The 21,945-nt window shown below is 42.1% G+C and overlaps 2 protein-coding genes across 4 annotated transcripts in view; one reads left to right on the top strand and one right to left on the bottom strand.

Annotated features, from left to right (window-relative positions):
- Positions 1-150: 150 nt before the first annotated feature.
- Positions 151-15,945, bottom strand: ercc4 (ERCC excision repair 4, endonuclease catalytic subunit). 2 transcript variants are annotated; one of them, XM_087144441.1, is made up of 24 exons: positions 15,772-15,945; positions 14,163-14,259; positions 13,469-13,551; positions 13,157-13,279; positions 12,496-12,666; positions 12,059-12,098; positions 10,527-10,640; positions 10,021-10,116; positions 9,681-9,736; positions 9,376-9,429; positions 8,858-8,927; positions 8,626-8,722; positions 8,284-8,364; positions 7,738-7,913; positions 7,077-7,223; positions 6,567-6,724; positions 5,880-5,973; positions 5,286-5,423; positions 4,581-4,724; positions 4,241-4,327; positions 3,537-3,710; positions 2,756-2,896; positions 2,014-2,147; positions 151-1,459 (listed from the first exon to the last, which is right to left on the bottom strand). In XM_087144441.1, exons 1-24 carry the CDS (start codon positions 15,870-15,872, stop codon positions 1,231-1,233), a joined length of 2,805 nt encoding a protein of 934 aa, XP_087000567.1. In that variant the 5' UTR covers positions 15,873-15,945; the 3' UTR covers positions 151-1,230. The 2 variants fall into 2 exon arrangements, with proteins under 2 accessions (XP_087000567.1, XP_087000568.1); XM_087144442.1 differs by having other exon boundaries at positions 6,567-6,721; positions 15,772-15,944.
- Positions 15,946-16,023: 78 nt separating this feature from the next.
- Positions 16,024-21,945, top strand: part of LOC110984393 (tyrosine-protein kinase SYK-like) — a 31,724-nt gene continuing 25,802 nt past the window's right edge. Inside the window, exon 1 of one of the 2 annotated variants that reach the window (XM_022244570.2) lies at positions 16,024-16,300. The gene's annotated coding sequence lies outside the window, so the exon portion shown is untranslated. Of the gene's footprint in view, positions 16,301-16,335; positions 16,457-21,945 lie in introns of those variants that run through there. The other variant, XM_022244571.2, reaches the window with a different exon arrangement.

The following is a 21,945-nucleotide window of genomic DNA, read 5'->3' as shown; positions in this document are numbered from 1 at the left end:
CAAACGTTTAACCGCAGTGTTATCAGATCCATGACGGCGCCCTCAATGAAGTCCAGTTGCGCAACCTGTGGCCGTGCCCTTTGACTGTTTGACCTCACAAGTGCAATCTCTCTAGCGGACATACTCATGAAAGAGATTAGGAAACGGATCAATGATTTCATCTCTTTATTTCATTCTCAACAACCCTGAGATGCACAGTAAGGGCATAAGACACAGCATTCTGATGCACTTTAAAAATGTACACTATTCATACATTGTACTAGTCGTCTTTTACAAAGTGAAGTTTGCACCGGCTGATGTGAACCTGGAGTTTGGATACAGCGCAGCTTACAATTCTGATCTTTTAGTCATTGGTCCCACAGGTGTCTTGGGTGCAATATTTACCACACACATAGGATTCCTCATATTCAATGTACTGTTGCCTCCATTGCACAGTGCTGGCACGGCCGGTGAACCACCATAGAGGGAAGGTTGTTCTTCCCGTATGGATTATGATCTACCTAACCAAATGCTTTGTACTTCCACCGTCACTGAATCTAACTGACAAAAACTGCACTCCATTAAGGCGTCGTGTGCAAGCACTCTGTTCTGTAAGAGAACACTGCATAAAACAGAAGCAGTTCGGCAAACATCTTTGAGGTGTAAACGAGCTACCGATTGAGCCCTTTATCTGCCTATTGTAGTGTTGTCACATTTGGTATACTCATTTTAATTAAAAATAATTTTCAACCCACTTTTTATAGGCCCAGCCAAGTTAATAAGATACAGTCGTGTCTTAAACGGGCTTCCAGGGCTACAGCTGTGTATTATCAATGCATCTCTGGATATTTCAGTTGGAACGGAGACCTAGACCTAGCTCTGGACAACACATTTGGATGCAGCCTATCTTTCATGGAAATATAGGGTACAGGAATTTGCCAAACAAAGGAAATGCTTGCCGAGCCAGATCAGGTTGCTAGCCATGAAGGCATTTGGTTTGTATCGTGACTGGTTTTACCGCGTACCGCGTATGTGTTAAAGCCAACATTCCCCACTTGGCAGCACCGTGAGGTTGGGTTCTGTGTTAAGTTGAATAGGCCTAGTAAGCTCAACACAGAACCAAGCTCACGGACTTACCAAGCGGGGAATGTATCAAATTTACTTCCCTCAAAGAAACCCCTTTTCCTCCGAATATCTAGACCCCGCCATGCACCCTTAAAGTAACTGGTCCCTGTGCCGGTTCCACCTCAATCACCTCTTGGTGGCCCCTTTCTTCCTCCCGTAAAACGGCCTCTTGCTTCCCCGCTGGAATTTCCCTGCTGGGTTGGCAGTCTTGGCGGTGTCTTTGCCCAGTGATCCCTTAGAGTGAAGGAAGGACCACAGTAGTGCCGCATTACCGCTGTGCTCTAACGCCTGGGCCAACTGCTCCTGGCTCAGTGCGCTCAGCTCCGTGAAATTGCTGACGCACTTGAGAAGCCGCCTGCAAGCAAACAGATGACTGGACTGGATACTTTATCCCGGAGTACTAGATCTGAACAAAATCCCGCTGAATTGGTCAAATGTTTCCGCACATGCAACCTCAAAATACCAATTCTGAGGCAAGTTGACTTGCCAAAGTGTACAATTACTTGACATTGGAATCAAGTCCATACCAAGCCCTTTTGTAAGTCCAGTGAGAGTTCCCTCCATCGGGTTGCTCACAAGTCATGGCGAATACTGACAAAAGAGTACTTTTCTTTTGAATTGCTCTTGACTTGCCTTATGAGTAGATGATTTCATGATGGACTTTCAGGGACTTGTGATGGACTCGACCACAAAAACTAAAAAGAACTCTTTGACTCCCCTGCTGAAGTTTTGAAGTCCTTTGTTTCTAACCCTTGCGCCAAAAACTGATATCCAGTGGGGTACTTTTCGTAAAATCAGAAATAAATTCCCGTCAGACGACACTGCAACATCGTTGGGGGAGGGAGAAAAACAAAACAAGGAATTCCTGAAAAACAAACAGATGCGCATTAAGCTCGAGCTGACACCGACCTGCAGTTGTTGATGTTAATGCCAGGCATCTTCAGCAGCATGTCGTAGGGACCGTGGTTGTACCTGGCTTGCTGCGCTTCCTCGCTCGCTGTCACCGTGGCAGCAGCAGATGCATCAGGCTGCTCCCGCCCAGCCTAGCATGAATGCCGAAACAAAGGGTTGAGGACGTCAGCGTTTCTGTCCATAGCATAATCTTGAGGGCAACCCATGTGGGGGATAGTATCCATGTGGGGGATAGTACCCATGTGGGGGATAGTACCCATGTGGGGGATAGTATCCATGTGGGGGATAGTACCCATGTGGGGGATAGTACCCATGTGGGGGATAGTACCCATGTGGGGGATAGTACCCATGTGGGGGATAGCAGGCCTGTAGGCTTGTAATGCCTTGCACACTCCTGAGTAACTGTACTTTTTCTAGGTTTGGAACCTGAACAAGTGCCAGGACTGGTCTCTCTCCAGTCCATTGAAAGCATAAACAGTTGTGACAGGTAAACTTTGATTCGTTTAAAATGGAACACATGAAATTCAGAGATGTATATTTTTGCAAACTAGAAAAGAAGGTGAGATATTCTTGGTGATGCAAATTATGATTCTGCCTGTTGATTGGTTACATTATAAAATTCCACTCCAATAATTGCAGGTTCCAACTTGCAATGTCTTGCTTAATAATGGGCGATGAATGAACTGATTTGGACACTGGTCGGAAGAGAGATCACTGTTGCAAGGCTTAGGACCAATACCTTGAGTTCTTCAAACAGCTGTGCAGTGGCATGAGGGCTGGGGCACCAGAGGATGCGGAGCTTCGGGAAATGCATGGTGAGAAGGGCAATCTTGGAGGACAGGTCCTGGTAGCTGATCTCCTTAGAGGCAGTGCTTTTAGACTAGGAAGACAATATGAACAGAGGCAAAGAACTAACAACTGTGCCCGGCAGTCCCAAAAAGGCTGAAGTAACTAGAGTGACTTCTGACATCTAAGCAATCACCAAGAAAATAGAGGCTTTGTCTGGATGGACTGGCTGTGGCTGAGAGTGACACACGTCTATTGGAAGAGGTTGCAGCTGACAGCCACTGGCCTCCATAAGTGCCCATGTTTTTGCCAGCCACAGCCATAATATTCAGACCTAGCTTTGTAGTACACAAGCGGCATAGGTTACACACTGATACCCACAGACACCCAAACGTTGGGTGCTTAAAACTTTACTTTGGATCGGGATAAAAAACTAAAAGTCATTTATCAGAGCAAACAACCCATAAAAAACAAAAAAACCCAAAACAACCAACCAAACGAAGGAAAGCTGAGAATAAAACAGCATGGTGCTGAATAATATTCACTATCTTCAAAGAGATTTGTAGTTGAGAACGACACAAGACCAGTCACAAATAACAGAGTGAGCAATGATAAAGGAAGCTTTTTTTGCTACTCAATCCTGTGACTTGAATTCAGACTGGAGGTCTTGTGATGGTCTTATGGAGTCCACACCTGTAAAGAAACAGCAAAGAGGGTCGGGACGTGGAGCTTACTTGTAGCGAAAACGACTTCTTGGGGTCAAACTCAATGAGCAGCATAGGGTGTTTGTAGTAACGTGTCATGGCAGTGCACTGGTTGAAGAGCCTCCCGGATGCTAAGGAGCCAATCAGATCACTGACGCTCTTCCTCTCCACACAGATGTCCGGGGTCAGAATATAGTCACCGACCTGTTGGATAATGAGGTTACCCCCCAAGGTTTTTATACCGTGGGTATGACTGCAGAGCGTTCCTGTAAAGAAGTCCGACTGGTGGTAAGACGTTTTGTTGGTCAGCGTACTTATGGATTTCAGATGGCAACTCTGAACAATGAGATCATTACAAGTTGCGGATGGACTGCAGGTAAAGGGCTTTCCTACTGTTGGGCGCTGATTGATCATTGGTTGATTGAAATGAATTGATGAGGTGACCTCAGGGAAAAGCCTTCAAAATGCCAAACCAGAGATCTGGAAGTTTATGCTCCCTCATTGAACTGGTATCTGTTGAAAGTTAAATGCAAAAGCTACATGAGGAGTGTCCAACAGCAATCCTGGTTAAAAAGCACTCTCTCGTGCCAAGGTACTGGCTGGATTCGTTTCTCGTGACAGAGATCCTGAATGGACCTCGCCAAGATAGAAAATTAGCTATGTGCTAGTTAACATCTCAGATCTAGATCCTCGTAACAGTTCTTGTTTCAGTGAAAAAGACTGGAATGACGTACCTCGATTGTAACTGGCTCTATGTCAATTCCTCTCTTGTGAATTAGGGAAGGAAGCTCGCTCCGGAATTCACGCATGTCAACAATAACCTGAGAATCAACCGGGAATCTGACAGAGTCAGACAGTGCATTAACCTTTCCTCTCAAGAACACACATTGTGAAGGGATTTTATTGTCCAAATCACAGACCGAAAAATAATGACTTCCAATTTGTTTACACGTGTGCTTTCCAGTGGGGACTCAATAAATCCCATCCCACCTCACTGCCATAGGAAAGCGCACATGTAAACAAAGCCTGAAGTTATTATGTTCCGGGTCTATTTCTGCTCTCGTGGAACCTGACCTTCTGCTGCACCTGTCCCTGTGACTGGCGACCACCAGCTCTGCTGCTGCTGCCTTGCAGGGAACCAGTTGCCGACTGCTGGTCCCTATTCAGCTGCGGTGCTGTGTCCCCGTGGCCCTCCACCTCTTCGGGTAATGCCATGGTCTGTTAGAATAATGTTCCTCTTTGATCAATCATCACAGACAGACTAGTTGGTAAACTCTGATTTATTTACTTTAGATTTGGAAAGCTTACAACTCCACAGAATTGTTAGCCATTTTCACCTGAAAAGGTACTGAGCAAAATACTGAGAAATACTTCCACTGGACTGAAGACCGAAGTGGTCCAAAACACCCCTTCATGTTGCTTGTCTGGCACGCTGGCATCAAGAGGTATGCAATAATAGTATCTTTAGGCACTTTTGACACATGATCCTTCAAAACCAATCAAAAAGTCTCAGAGAATTTCCTAGATTGAAAAAAGGCACAGTACTGCAACTATTACGTTACATAAGACTAGATATTCCTTTAAAGATTGAGTACAAAGAATGTGCCATTAGGTTTCCACACAATGGAGGATTTTGGAGAAGGTCCCAGTGGAGAGTTAGGGATAAGAACTTAAAGTAACCCAACTGTTGAAAATACCTGATGGTCAGCTGCTCAGACATAATAATTGTTTACTTGTGGGAACTGTGTTCAACCAGGACATTGAGACCCTCACACTTACCGCCTTCTCTTTGATCAAGTGCTCAAAGGCTTGCTTCTCCTGTCGCAGGCTGGTCAGGTAGCGCTGCTCTTCGGTGGAGCCACAGTAGATGAGGAAATAGACCCTGAGTGGATGTCCCGGCCTGCTGGCTTTGAAAACCTGCAGAAGAATACACAGAGCACATGGGGCCACGTGGCCTTGCGGTCAGGATTGGAAATTCCCGCCTACAGGGTTGGGGTCCGAAAACCGTGATGGGGCATACGCTGTGACTTGGGGCAAGTCACTGTACCCTAAAGTGACTCTCTCCACCCTGGAGTAGAAATGGGTACCTGTGAGGGAAGAGAGGATTGTTGTGGTTGACTAATCTGGTACATCCAGTATACTCCCCAGAGAGTTGAAATGGTTCAAAGGATTTGTTTTTAGGTATGGTATACAGTATAAAGGGCACAAGGCACTGAGATCCACTCTACAAATAAATACATCACTGTCGTCATTATTTATACAATTTATACATGTGGACATGGGTACAAGAGGAGTTAGGCTCTAGTCCCAGTTGAGGGGGGTCACAGCACACTGGCCTGCTGCTTGGGTAAAACCACTGTGTAGTTGTCTCACCTCTAGCTGCCTGACAAACTGTATTTCAGCGTCATACAGGATGACAAACATGGGCTGTACTTCCTGCAGAGTTTTGCTGAGACTGTATGGATCCCTGCCAAAAAATGAACAACCCAAAACATGAGGTTTTGTGGATATAAGGTTTTGTGGATATAAGGTTTTGTGGATATAAGGTTTTGTGGATATAAGGTTTTGTGGATATAAGGTTTTGTGGATATAAGGTTTTGTGGATATAAGGTTTCGTGGACTCTATGCCCCGGCTGATATTTGAGTCAACATTCTGGGAAAGGCTTCCATGTCAGCTATCAAAAAAGAGACCACTGCAACTATTTAGAATGTAACATCTCCGCAACCAGGGGTGCAATCAGATAGTGAGAGAAATCCATGCAGCGTCTATGAGACTGTGAAACGAAATACTGTGACCTTCCAAGGCTTTTAATAGCTCAGAAGCCATGAGTTTTCTCACAAGTGGCTATGGCTTGCGTGACTCTCCCTCCTTTTTTGGGTAGGATTTTGAAAAGGAGTGCAAAAAACAACAGCAAAACCCAACTGATTAAACCTTTAAGAAATAAATGTTTTGTATTAAGTATTCAGTATTTGGGGGATTGGGGAGATCCTGAAATCTGAGAAAATCTTGAGAAATCAACATGCAGTACAACAAAAACCTTGCAGCTGTGTAGTGCTTACTTGCATCCGTGCAGTGGGTGTATGACGGTGAGGGGGGATGTAGTGATGCCGTAGTAGGCCTCGGGAGACGACACCAACAACGCTTCCTCATCGGGTTTATCCTCCTCGTCACTGGCAACCTCCATCTCTGCATCTTCATTGTCGCTCTCCGACTCCTGCTGAAAACGACGCAAAATGATGAAATCCTAAATTTTCACAGGATGTTAGGCTTCCCTTTTCCTTGCAATCTGTCTGCATTTGCCTGTTACTTTTACGGCAATTTCCATTCTGTAACATTTATTTCACTGTAGAAGTCAAACACATCTAACAATGAATGCAATCCAATCACATCCCCTCTGCATGTGCCAACTCCAAGCCTTCCAAGGCATCAATGAAGAATAACGAGTCTTCATTTGCACTGTTTACTGTCATCATCTGCCCCGGCCGAGATGAGAGCTCTGCTGACGTATACTCCCACATTGTTCATTTCTACCGAAAACCTGATTGGGGAAAATCTGCAGTAGGTCTCACCTGCTGGGGTCCACCTTTGCCTCGAACCATCTGCGTCAGAGTGAGAGGTTTATCCTTGGCATCACTGGCATCCTTTCCAGTTACCGACTTTTGACCTCTGGCTTTCCTTCTTCCCCTGCTGGGTCGGTTCTTGGCAGTCTGGTTGGGCTGAATCAGTAAAAACTTCATGGAATCAATTTAAATTTCCATTTGTCTATTTCTCTGTCTATTTTGCAACCACGGGTTGTTTCTAATAGAATAGAATAGAACGATTGCGACGATTAAGTCACATGACCTATAGTGGGTATCAAACATCAACAAACATGGCGTCCTCCACAGTAAAGTGTGTCATAAGTGTCATTTCCTAAAAACAGAGCCAACAGTCCGTTCAGTACTCAGACTACCGATGTGCGGAGTGCTACACTGAAAATCGGCTTTAGGTGTGGTAAACAGCACTTCCAACACACTTTGCTGTGAGAGGACACCATGTTTGTTGATGTTTGATACCCACTATAGATCATGTCACTAAGCAAGCACAATCAGTCGACTGTTTTTCTTTCAAAGTCTGGAAGAGAAAAGGTTTAAAGCTTGCAAACAATTTCAACTAAAAAGGTTCCATTCTATGTCTCAGCTGAATGGGCCAAAATTTATTTTGCATTTTATCCCACACAAGGCCCATTACCATCTGTCTTGCTGCTGCTGTACCATCCGTATCCTTGCTTGACTGGTCCGCGAGAGTCTTTGCATATAGTCTCTGCAGCAGCTCCTGGCCACCATCTTGGAGGTACTCTTTCAGCTGAGCGCAGGTTCTGTCATCGCTGGCGCATATCAAGATGCGACTGCTGTTGAATTCCGATTCTACATGGAGGAAAGCGATATTACATTCTGTCAGCTGACTTAGGACAAGTTTTCCCTTCTTGTTTTCTCTGCGCAACATGTTTCTTCCTTCTTTAGAGCTTTGGAACAAACAAGTGCTCGAATAAAGCAGTCCTAGTACTTACTGTTACAGCCTACAGTACTGGCCGTGTAAATTGGCTAGGAGGCACATGCCGAAATCTTACCCCTTTATCCAGAGACTAAGCCCACGCTCACGAGTAGAAAACTGTTCAGTAACCATTGAAGGCATGGCGATTATTTGACCATGCCATCTGGAGTGTGCATTGGGAACTAGCAGCTACATGGTGTCTGTTTCTGCAGAATCAAATTTTGGAATGGGGCACAGACTCACTCATTGCGGTGCTTTCTTGCTTAATTTCCTCCATGATTTCGGATAGTACCTTCCACTTTGGGTTCTCTTCCAGGTTCAGTTCTGAGGGAGGAGGAATGAATAACCGGTGTTGCAAGAAATAGGCAATCACGCAATCATTCAAATACAAACACTAGCGCATTATCTAACAGCTGTGCACGACCACAATGCACGAGTCTGCAACTAGTTTAAATAAAAGTTGACTGCTCGGAAAAACAGTCTAACACAAGTTTCGGTTGGAAGGTAGGAATTCCGATGTTGATTTTCTATTAAGATGAGATACCATGATCAATTGCACAAGAGCAAGGTTTTGGTTATATTTACCTCGAGTGGCTGGTGCCCTGTCACTGGTACCCTCACCATCCTGAGCAATCTTCCCCTTCGCTGTCTTGGATGATTTATACACTCGTCCTTTGGCGTGCTGTATGATTAAAATAGACATGAATTTGTCAAACAAACAAGAAAAAAATCATCATCAGAGACAAAATCACTGGCAATGCCCACTGGTTTAACTTAAATCTCTTTGTTTGCGGGTGAAGAAAGCTGATAGTCTTACCGCAAACATGGATTCAGCTGCTTCCATAAACAACCAACCCGAGTTATTTGTAACGGTTTTCTCACTGGATCTGCGGGGAGAGATTTGAGGGGGAAAAGAGAGGGTGAGCCATTCAGTCCAGTGAGGCCTACAGAGAGGGAAAAACCATACCACTGCATACTCTTCCACATGGCTTGCATCATGGGTTTCTTAATATCCTTCAGAAAGGGAAGATTCGCCAATGTGACTTTTTACGGACACCTTGTCAGTAGAGAGCATGCCCACAAAGATAACATTTGTGTTCATTTTATGGACTGACATGTACATGTCCCACATACCACAGCGCTCGCCAAGGCGAGACGCGCAGTGTAACGTGAGGACAAGTAAAAAAATCATCATTATTATTCAGATGGATATTTTTAGCTTAAGAATTTTCTTTTCTGATATTTTTCCCCGATATTGGCAATTTGTCAAACATCAATTGTTAGGAGGTAACACTTTCAAATTAATGATTTTAAAATCAAATTCATTTCAATTACCTCAGGGATTTGAGAAAATTGTAGAATGTAACACAGTCGTACTGTGTCAAGTAGCTGAAAAACAAAAAATGCATACACATGAAAATATATTGATGTACACGAACGAGCAATAATAGATTATTCTTAACCAGTGACAGTGTAAGCTTTACCCAAAAAATCAGTTCATTTTGACATGAGGATGCACATTTAATGCGTGTTTTACATGCAGCATATGTTAAATACATCAACCACTCGAAATCACTTGAAATTCTTTGCCTACAAGCTGACAAGAAGATCACGTTAAAGCAAAGGTTTGGTGTACTCACTACAATAGCATCTGCAGAAGCTTCAAATCGGCCACAAGTTGTTTTGTGGTGGAAGTCTGAACGGAGGGAAAACAAGGTACTGAAAATTAGTAAGCAAACACAAAATTAAGGTTACCTACAAAATATGATTACTTTCCAATTCCACCTAGACACACCTGCCTTTGTTATAAAAACAATCACGATATGCAGTGAAAAACATTCACAAAATTGCCAGTGGTATGTGAATCTGATTCCTGTTTCGCAAAAGTTATGCTTTTCTTGGTCTTTGGTCAGGGTTGTTGGAGCATGGACGTGATAGTGGGACATGTGCAATCAGGGGGAGGGGACCATGTTCTCTTACCAGTTGATGCCAAAGAGGCTGTAGCTGTCTCCGGATAGCTTGCTCCAGCGACTTCCGTCCAATGGCTGCTTCCACTGTGATTTCCGAACTATCCAGCTGAGAAGCAGAGTGGTACAATGTAGCAGAAAGAATGCAATGATATCAATGACCATATTGATCTTTGGGCATTCACAGACATTATTATACAGGGAAAAGGAATGATTTGCAATCACCTGACAGATTAATTGTGGGCAAAAATGCTGCAAGAATCCAAAACTTGGGTTACAAAAGGCCATGGTGAAGTTTGTTTGGAATAACTTGAGTTTTATGTCAAGAATTCAGAACATTACACTAGATCAGTGAGCTCACTGGAGTCACAAAATTCTCATACGAATATATAGATTTCACTTTTTCATCAAATATGACACTAAAATACAGTGTTTGCTTGCTTTTCTATCCTTGATATAGGCATGAAGGGGATGGGCTTTTTACAGTGAGAATTAATCTTTCTTTAATGCATCTCTCACCGACGGGTTACATCGTTGGACTTCCTTAATGCAGGCGGCTATGATGTCGAGGATGGCCGTCTGTATAGCCAGCATGGACGGGCTAAGTTTGAGCTGAATCTCGACTACATCAGGCTGACAGGGAAAAAAAATCACAAATAAAAACCAGAATTTGAAACGAGATGACCATTTTGTTTGTCAGTAGACAAACACTACTGCTATTTCGGGAAACTCTTTTGGTCTGATGAAAAAGGAAGTTGGAACAGGTGGGAATCGAACAGCTGTCGTTCAAAATTTCTATGGGACCACTACCCTCTTTGCTACAGAAGAGCGTGACAATACATCGTCATATGCTTTCCCCGCCATGTGTTTGGCCTTTTGCCAGCTCAGTGCACTGTGCACTGCTTATGGTACAGGCAGATATGCGTCCATGCACACAATAGCCAATGCAATCTATGTGAATGGGATTTTCGAGTTCGTAAATATTGCAAGGTGGGATTTTGTCATCAGTGCTCCATCTGTGTGAAGACGTACACCAATTATGCACTTCATGCAATTGACTTCAATGTTTCAGCTATTATCTAATGGACATTTCACTATTCAATCTTATACGGTAGATTTTTTACCAAATTTTGAAGAATAAAGGGACTGTTTATCATAACTTCCCGTATGATGACGTCATTGGCCCCAACTTTCACACACGTGTTAACTGGGTGAAGATTATCATCCACATCAATTTTCAGGTGATTCCGACAAGCTTCGCCACAGACATCTATTCAAAATTCATTTTTCAAAATTTTCAACCTGTCGCTAGAGGGCACTTGACAATTACGTAATGTCATCAGTAGATGATTTCAAGAGTACTATACCCCCACTGACTAACACCGTCGAAAACAACTTGATACTGATTAACACTTCTAAATAATAAGCCCACTTCCGGTTTCAACCAGAAGGATGGGTCGCGTGAATTGACCCCCACGAGAGGAATTGAAGACCCAATTTTACCCTGGCACTTGCCGCAAACAGAATGTTGCGGGAGGCCACGGTTGATTTTATATGGATTTTAACCTTAACGTAATATTTGAATAATCAAAATTTAATAATAAATCATTAGGTGACGTCATCATGACGTAATTATTATAGCATTATCTTTGCTTCGAGGTCTTTGCTTAGTGTAACTTTGATGACATTTGAAGATTGCTGAACAACCAAAATGTTGCTTTGAAAATGTGTACAAAACATATGGGGAAAAAGTAAATATTAAAAATTTTATAATAAATCAGGTGATGATGTCATGATGCCGTCATGATTCGGCATATATCCTCGGGTGGTAGTCTAACAATGTGCCGGGTTTGAAGTAAATCGGTCCGAAGTAAGGACCGAAAGTGGTGTGTAGAACGGCCTCGTGTTATGTCAGTAGCAAAAATTTGAAAAAGAAGAAGAAAGAGAGAGAAAAAAATCTAAACGAAAACAAAAGCTGTTTCAGCCAGTTCCAAACAGGACTGTAGGACCCTCATGGGTGACACATTACATTTTGCTACAGTGTATTTTACCTTATGTGCATCCATATAATCAGTCACAGATGCATGGAACCTGTCACCAAAAATTTAAGAAGAAAATTTATAACAAATGTAGAGGTACCAATCACAAGAAGTTTTTGTGGTATCAACAACTATTTGGCATGGTTGTTTGCTACCAAGTGTCCTCAGTTGTAAAGGGAACCATGATTTAATTAGACTGATACTATAAATGACATGGTTTAATTCATGGGAAATATTTTACTCCTTTTTGGAAGAGCAAAATGGGAAACTATGAGGGTAAATTAAAATTATGCCTAGCAGCATATACTCATTCTCAAATCTTTCTTTTTCATAGCTAACAATAACTTTGAATTCCCTTTTCAAATTGTTGGGGCTCCCTCTGAAGACCGACTTTTCCTTTGGGTACTCTGTAGGTCTGTTTGATGTTGAAAAGCATCCCACCGATCTACCTCGGCCACAGGAAGAGCTTGCGGACAAACAGGTTACGCATCACCCTCTCCAGCTGGCAGAGGCCCGCGGCAAAGGACTGGGGCTGGTCCGAAAGGGCCTTGATGAAGCCTGTCTTGTTCTTCTGACGGTAAAGACGTAGGATGAATGCCTCCTGGCAAGATTCGATGATCCTAAAATTGGGAGAAAACAGATGCAAGAAGGAGTGAAAAGAATGTTGTGAAATGACAATTTACGGTAATTTGTGGAACTGTGTATAATTGGTGGAACATACATTATGTAATCATTTGTGGCCAACTGCCAAATACAGGCAGAAGAACAAGTGACAGGAACTACTGTACATAAAGGTAAAATTTCTGCAACTTCTTGGGGCCTCAAGGGATTTTAAGAAACATTCTATTTTTCTGTTTTGGAAATTTTCAGATTGCTTTGGAGTAATTCTTGGTTTTTGAAAGAACAGTAAGATCTCTGTATTATTTTTTACAACACAATCTATACTGAGATGAAATAAAGAAAAATATACAACATTCCCCCCAAGAAAGGAATTTTTTAAAAGAATTTTGAAATACATCTCAAACCTGATTGTAATGTCTACCTATCAGGCCTGAGGCCTAGTAAAATTTTGGCAATTCAAAAAATAATGGCATTTCTGTACCCCCTTACTTGTGTGCCTTGAAAACAAGCACTCCAGTCACTAAGTCAATGGGAAGTCGATCAGTTAACATATCCACAACAAGAATTCTGGAGGTGACAAAGAGAACCCCACCTTGAAGATAAATGTCTCTCCTGTAAAAAAAAGACCAAGACAAAAACTGAAAAAAGGTTAAAACCAAAAGAAATTTTACTGATGGACATGCAACACTCCAACAAACAGGAAATTTTCCACAAACTACCCATCAATAGCTGACATCACTATACTGTAAAACAATGGAAAATAATGGATTTCAATGTTGGAAAAAAATGCTGACCATGTACCTCTCATTTGTGCCGTATTCATTATTGATGACCTTGGGTAGTGTAGACACGCCCCTTTTCTCCAGCTCTTCAATGTAGTATCCCTGGAGAGGTCAAAGGTAAAGGCGATTCTAAAATACCCCCTACAGCTCACGTTACTACAAACTACTCCTGATGTTTAATCTCCAAACAGACACGACTCTTAAAATTGGTCATGTTAATTAAAAAAACAACTGATGAGTCCTATCAGAACATGCAATCCAAGGCAGTGTTCTAGTTTAGTCCATCAAAAGTCCTTTTTCCACCAGTCCATCCTTTCACAGGACCAGTGATGAGTAACATGGTGACTGGAAAACTGGCAGTGGACTGAACCGGAGGTGCATGCTGGTTGAAAATCGGTGCCCAGAATGGTCAGGTTTTGTCAACTCCTGTTCAAGATTTGTTCACAACATAGCTAGAGGCAGTCTCAGCGAAACAGTGCCTGAATAATAGGCCTACATTTTGTAATGATGATGTCACACTTCATTCAAATGTGTACTTTCCTGTGGGCGCCAGGAGGGGACAGTGGATTCAATGCACCCCAGGAAAGCCTACCTGTAAATAAAAGTGTCATATCATCTGTACATAAACCTGTTTCACACCTCAATTCAAAAAGGTATCTGTGATGATCACCACAGTAACTTGGATTTATAGAGTCATGATTCCTGCGGCTTACCTCTTCGGAAGAACTCGTGTTCACAACGAGAACAAGGTTGCCTGGATCGCTGTACAGATTCAGTATGTGTAATGCAATGCGATCAATGCCCAGACCCCTGCAGTTAAATAAACGATATGTTATTAAATAAAAACAATGGAGAAATATTCCATTTTAATGAGGGTGAAAGGGGAACTCTGGACAAATATGCAGGAGGAACCCGAGGAATCAGATCAGGGCAGAAAACCAAATCCACACACTGACTGCATTCAATTGACCCTCAGGTTACAGAGGTGGAAGGCAAAGAAAGAATGGAAAGCATTCCATACATGTACGGACACCGTCTGACACTCTGTGCACCTGAGACTTGTCAACAAAATTCCAAGTGTTCTCTGAAGTGAATGCTACAATTGTTTTACTGCTAGGTTTGACTTTCCAGGACATTTTACTGCTTTCAGATGGGTAGCAGATCACTGCAGGGAAAAGTTAGTAGTGTCCACAGAATTCTTTCCAACAAAACCACTGACACTAGACTGACTAAGGGAGGCTATGCCAATCTGACTCCTTGACCTTCAACCTTGACTGTAGAAATATCCAGTGCTGGGCTCATAACAAGGGGAGATACAAACGCTGGTTATTTCTGGCTAGCTGTAGGTCAGCCACATTTTGCAAAGACTTAATGATATTTATGGGGAAAGACTTCCATATGCAGACGCCACTTGAAACCCCGTGCATGAACCCTGAGACTGGTCTGAAAATTTGAGCAAAGTACTTTGTAAGTCAACAACTCTGTATTTGTCCTCCTAAATGGACCTTTTCTGAACATGTTTTTGTTCCTGACGGCTAGTATTATTATTAAGTCACTGTATGTAGGGAATAATGGCTGGAGTCCGTATATGGCACTCTTTCCATTTATGGATTACCTTACGCCCTTAGTTTAAAATTAATTTAAAATTGGTAGGTCTACAAAAATTAATGCACAGCTGCAATTCCTGACACACATTAGCATGTTGCGATCACTGAGTAGTATATGATACAGCCCTAGTTCTACTGAGTGGAGCAGGTTGCGTTCCCACTTACACTTGATCCACCTTTTTGCACGGATATGTCGAGTCCGAAAGGCCACTGAGTTCAGTATTGTGCTTGCGCTAGCTTGCTGAGCGCGCACTCTGTGGCAGTGTTGCATGCTGGGACGAGTCACATTGCATACGTGTGACCCTTGTGGTGTTTTGGGTTTGGAGTTCTACTGATGTGACAACCTGGAATCAGACCGAATGATCAGCCTAATAGGTTGTCTCTTCAAACTTTGCTTCCGTTTTCGATACTCTGTTACACACTGTGGGCTATACCGAGTATACGCTAACACGGAATGAGTTTTTGATGGAGAGCAAGTGAAATTACACAAATGAAAAAGGTTAAGAAACGGTCGAATGCGCAATGAAAATTGATCCACCTTATAACGGTTAGCGTTCCCACTACACACAGTTGCCGGATCTGATCCACCAATTGGAGGATCTGATCCGACAATTTGGCAAAAAGGTGGATCAGATCAGATGCACTAACTCGGACAGGTGGCAAAAACTTAATCATGTACGTCGTGCGATTCAGAAAACTGAAACGAAAGCATCACCTGGCCATTAACAGCAAACCGTCTTCACCAAAGATCTCAAGAAACATCTGATTCTCATATTCTGAAAGCTGATGGCCCGTCGTTGAGCTTGATCTCGACATTTTCGCGGCACTCGAACCTACAACAAATGTTGATAGACCACAGACTGAGCATGTGAATTTGTTATACCGCCCTCAATAATGCTGACATTAAATAAAGCACGGCTCCCGTCCCCCCTGACTCCACTGATGTGCTTGCGCTTGTGCGCTTGTTCCATTTTGATAGAAAATACACAGCCAAAAAAACCTTGGTCACCAGCCACTGCTGTCATTCAATCTTAAGTAATCAAGCTGTACGGGAGCCAGTGATATTGCCAGACGATATCGAGGAGAAAGTTACTTTGTACTTCCGCTTTTATTCATCATCAGAGATCGTGTGTTTCTATTGCAACGTTGAGTGACGAAAAACGAACATGTCTGCAATTTAAAGTACAAATTCAACACAGGCCTACGTGATAAACCGGATTTGGCGTAATCAGAGAGGTCACTGTGTAAGTACTGTTCGAATGTATATTGTCCTTCCAGTTTCAAATAAAACGGGCTGTAGATTTTGAGTAGGGCTAGTCTCGAGTAATGTGCGGACTAAGTTGGAGAGACTACGGAGACAAACAGGCGCATCTATTGTGTAGGCGCATACGCGAAGCCAGGTACATGATGTAGTGGTTTATATTGGTGTAGGCAAGAATGCGTTTAAGTACAGCCATGTAGGACCTATAATCACTAGTGCTGGGGTTATAATGAAGTAATGGTCATGCCTCATCCATGATGTATACTCGTGAATTACATGTACCGTTGCATGTGTAGGCCTATCAAATATCACCCCTTTGTACTCTCTGAACAGTAAGGCAGTAATGCTACTCCTTGGATTAGGCCTTACTGGGGCCATCTTTTTTATGGTTCCGTATGGCATTTTGAAAGCTGCCCAGTAATCGTGCTAGGTAAAACATCTGTTTGCGCTTGCTTAAGCAAATCTTCCCCTAAAGACCCTATATGGAACTGCCGTTCTCAAGTGTATTTTGTAGCGTTTAATCTATATCATCGGCAAAAATAGGGTTTTTTCCTACCATCCTCACCTCTCATCCCTCGACGATTTACACACATGTCTGCATTCTCTTGTGGCCATAGGCCTATGTCACGTGGCAAAAACAGACGCAGCCTATTCGTGTAATGAACGTTTATGTTGCTTTGGATATCAGACCCAATAATTCCGGCTACTCTTGTTAAGATTATGTATAGAGACATCTGGACAATTTGTGGTCAGGGATTTGTTGTGCCCTGCAAAATTTCTAAGTCTTCCAAACACACTATGCATACATGTATTTGCCATGCTGGAACAGCAGCCTATTAGGGCCGGTCATTCATTCATTCATTATGGTTTATTAAAACATGAATGGCAGCCATCAGGCTGAATTGAACATGTTTTTACAATTTAAAAACCATTAAATTATTACAAAATAATAACAAAAAATTAAACCTTAAATCGTAAAACACAAATACTGATATTAAGAAAAATTAAGTGGTATTTAAAATTTTTATCATAGAAGGTACTGCGCTATTTTGAAATCGTTTAGTTTTACAACTGTATTGTACATATTTCTCAGTGTTCCCCTTATCATAAGATAGTGGTTGTTTTGTACAAAGCCACTCAGTCCCAAATGCACTTTTCTCCAACTGTGCACTATCCACTGCTTGAGGATAATTCATGAGGTGACAGGTGGAATGTATTGTTCTTAATGTCTGATTCTATGAGGTGAGTCTGAGTGGAATAGAACTTTCAATCTGTCACTGTATAGAATGGTTCTTTCCATTGGTTGTGAATCACTAATCAAGGGAATTCTCGGCCTGTCTTAAACATTTGCTTAACCCTAACCCCCTAGGCCCTTTTTGCTAGGGACCCTCCTCGGTCCTCCAGAATCCTCCAATTTTGGGGTGGGGTGAAAAAAATTGGATTCTCCCTCAATCCACCGAAATCCTCCAAAATTTCTTGAAAATCTTACTTGGAGGTGTGCCTACTGCCTCAATCCTTCAAAATCCTCCGGCAATTCCTGTCATTATGTTTAGGTAGTGTGAATGGCATTCCTGATCAGTACGGTTGATTCAAAAGAAATATCGGGCTGAATTTATGCGTGACTGAGCAAAACCAACACAAGGTCTAACCCATGACCTTCACTCATGGCATCCTTCATAATCAGCCATGCACTTTTGCCATTCACCGTCAATCCTCCAAAACTGCTCTAAGGATTTTGGAGGATTGAGGGGGATTAGGGTTATTAAGACCAAATACCGGCCAAGCACAAATTAAGTACCGTTTGAATCAGAAAGTCCACACAAATTTTTTTTATTTTTTTGTTGGACAGTTTTGCTTCATAGTTCTAAAATATCCCTCTAGCCATGTTATGCTATATTCCCCTTGCAAGGCAATCATAATCAATCTCCTTATATGGATCTTGGCGTGAAAATATGCTGAGCGATGTGGTGCTCAGCCAGCCACATGATGAACTTTGACTAATATTGTACTGTAGAAGGAATGGCTGACCTGTCTTAGGCTTTTATGACTATTTATTGCCTAAATCGATTCTCCTGGTTACGCAAGTCACCATTTCCTTTCTCATCCCGGTCAGAGGCAAACCTTCCCTACATTGGACATCACCAGTAAGCCACAAGAAAGTAAAAGCGTATCCTAATATGTCAAGTTTAGCAGGGAAAGTGTTCAAGGGTTTACTCAGAAAACTTCTTTTTATTTCCAGGCCAGTCTCATAGGGTGTCAGGCGATGTCCATGTATGGAACTCATTTCGACTTGAACATTGCTGACGTCATTTGAAAGCATGTTTAATTGTCTACTTTGTACTGCAACCATCAGCATCACTTTAACAAGTTTAGAAATTTCCTTGTAACCGTGCTTGTTATTGATAAGTAGTGTTAGCCATTTTATCTGATCTGTCAAGGCTGTGTTACGGTTCCATCAGTAAAAGGACCCTTACGCATCACATTAATATTTGGTTGAAAGGTTAAATCCAAAGTGACCATCTAATGAGGTGACCAGCTAAACTTTCGTCTGCTGGGTCAAACACAAGGAGGGATGTTGGGCGTTCACTGTAACAGCATTGTAATGATGGAATAAAAGCTTGAAACGGCAAGGTGTGAATCTGTACTTCCTTGTACGCTTATTTCTTAGCCATCATGGACTACTGGACTTCTGTTGAACGATTCCAAATCCTTATCACTTCCAATGCCAGTCCAATCATTACATCAGCTTGGCCAAGTTCCAAAAGTCCCAAACTGCAACTCGTTGAAATTGTATTAGTTCAACAGCCATGCTTAACAGATTCTATTTGAATTCACAGGTTGAAAAGTTTCCGAAAATTAGTCTGTGAAAATTAATTTCCATCCCGTGCCCTTTTCCTTCTAAGGAAATGGCCCTAGGTCAAGAAAAAGCATTTTTCACTGACTTCCTTTTTTAAGGTGCCTGCCCTTCATAACAACAGATTCCCTCAAAATCTGTTCTTACAAGATTAAAAGGGAAAAAAATCCAAAAATGCACAAGTAAAATCATTAAGTCAGTTCCCCTTAGAAGAGGCATGTTCATGTGTACAGTACCATATTTGTTATCCAGCGGTAGACATCATGTAAACTAATGCACAAAGCCATCTGTCAATATCCAGTGCTTGGTTTAGCTTCTTTGCCAGAAGTGAACCGTCCAGGTTCTAGCACACCAACCTGTCACCCAACTGTCTCTACAACCAAAAAAAAAAGGAAGGAAGCCGGTTCTTGTTTAAAGGAACACCTCAGGATCCCTGGTAATTCCTTTATCCTGTTCATAAATTTTTTTCCCTCTCTTTTTTTAACCCGGTAGTGTTCATGGACCTAGCATTGATCAAAGCAGGGTGAACCTTCCCCTCCCCCCAGCAAAGAATATGCTAATGCTCAGTGTAAAGGCTCGTTACTTAATACTTCAAATGTCAGAGGCGCGGCACCTTATTCTTTGGTTGCCATCCAGGGAGTGGCATTTCTGGGTATAACCTCTTTTTACGTACATGTGTTTTCTTGTGAGGTTCCGCTCTTTATCACTGTTGGATTTTTTTTCCCCCAGAAAGTCTGAAATTAAAACATAATGTTCTACTGCTGTGCACTGTATACAAGTTGTCTTGAAACTTTTTAAAGTATTTGTTATAGATTAATGCCCTGAAGTGTGTCGATTCAAACTTAATAAGTTTGCATCTATTGTGTTTTTGTGGCATGTTGCGTGTTGACCCCTGTCTTCCCTTTGTCAGACAGCTTACTAATACTATGGTACTTGAAAGATGAAAATTTTCAACCCTGAATTGCTTCTCAGACATTTAAATTGCTTGGTTGATTTTGTATAGGTGGTACTTTATCATCATTGAATTAGTTGCTGATAGATTAGTTTTAAATTGGAGGAAAGGCTTTCGTCAGACCTGGCATTGTCTGATGCCTTCATTTCAAATGTTTAACGAAGTGTTGAATATTTCCTTATCTCGAACACACATGGATGTGCGCATAAAATTGTAACAGTGAAATTGTGAGGATTGAAGACATGCCTTTGTAGGCCATTTGAACTTCCTTTGAAATTCTGAAGTAACCTTCCATAGAATATACAGCCCTTTGTAAATATACATGGTAGGCTCATTACATTTACATGTAGGCCTATAGTGTACCCTACATCAACATGTAGCTTTATGTACTGGTACACTGTACACTACATTTATGTGGACAAGGAAGTTGGTTGTATTTATAAATGAACAAAAGGCTCAGTAAGTGTGCTTGGAAGATTACAAGGCTAACAATGTATAGTGGATCATAATAGCACTTTACATATTGCATTTGTGAAATGCAGAAACATGTACGTATGCATACCAGGCAGTAGGTCCTTGATTATGAAAACATTGTATTTGTGCTACATGTAATGTAACGAGGTGTGGTTTCTGGGATTGAAATCTTGACTGTAAAGCTTAACATATAATGTCAGGTTATTCTAGTCATGAAGAAGTTCACAGCAAATTTTTTCAGGTTTAATTAATTTGAGTCCTGTGTAACATGCATCGTTTTTGGACAGATCGTGTGCAAACTGAAAATCTTGGCTTGTGTTTGTAAATCCAAATACAGCTTGATCCTTATCCAATAAGGGAAACTTCAGATAAGCCATTGCAGTGTTACCCTGCAGCAAACAATGACTTTGTGCTATATAACCATTTTGGCTTAAAATCAAATGCCACCCAGCTTTTCAATCGGTAACTAAAAGTGAACAGATATTCAAAATGCTATCAGTGCAAAAGATTTGTGCTGTTGTGCACCCTTATACTTTGTGAAAACCCTAGCGGTACTTGCAGACCCTGCTATGCAATCTATACCCCTTCCCCATGCTGTAAGTTGGGTTCTTCCTCTGCACCTTGCTCGCAAGAACTGCCGCCAAGTTTACATCTTGCCAGAACCAGCAGCTAGAAGATTAAGGCTTTTGGTTTCTTCCAAACCAGCCCACCCAAACAGAAATCGCCATCCATCAGAATACATGTACATTGTATATGCTTTTGTTGCATCATGATGGCCTACCACAGCCGTACATTTGTACATGTATCTCAGGACTGGCCCTTCTTTTTGTGTGCCCTCCTCCCACAAGAAACCAAGCCTTGATTTCACCAGGCCCAGGACAGGATCACAGGACCCAAGTCAAGGAAGCTACCAGTACTATTGCCAGACCACAACAATCAGACAAAATACCTCGGTGAAGAATCACTTTGTAATTTTCTCCAAATCCCTCAGGTCCATTGTATTGACTTGGGGCATGCGGCACGAACTCCATTGAAAACAAACCCTGAGCTGCCTGCGTAATAGGAAATGTTCACAATTGATGTGTGATGGCATGGACTTCCTGGTAGTTACACAGTGATAACAAGCCTCTCGGCATACGTGCATACATGTAGTGGCAAAACTAAGTTACACTGCTTTCCCTTCATTGTCTTTCAGTTTTATGAGTAGCTCACCTTCCATCTCAGCATAAAAGCATTTCAGGAGCATGAATTTTAGAAAATATTGTTTTATCAAGTAAATAATGAGTACAGAATTTTGCAATTCGTTTAATAATCCTTAGTCTTCCAGGACCTCTCAAAAGAAAATCAG

Source organism: Acanthaster planci, linkage group LG12 (genome assembly GCF_054643075.1).
Source record: "Acanthaster planci isolate LZ-2023a linkage group LG12, COTS_SCS, whole genome shotgun sequence".
Taxonomy (NCBI): domain Eukaryota; kingdom Metazoa; phylum Echinodermata; class Asteroidea; order Valvatida; family Acanthasteridae; genus Acanthaster; species Acanthaster planci.
This window is presented reverse-complemented; position numbering and strand designations above follow the sequence as displayed.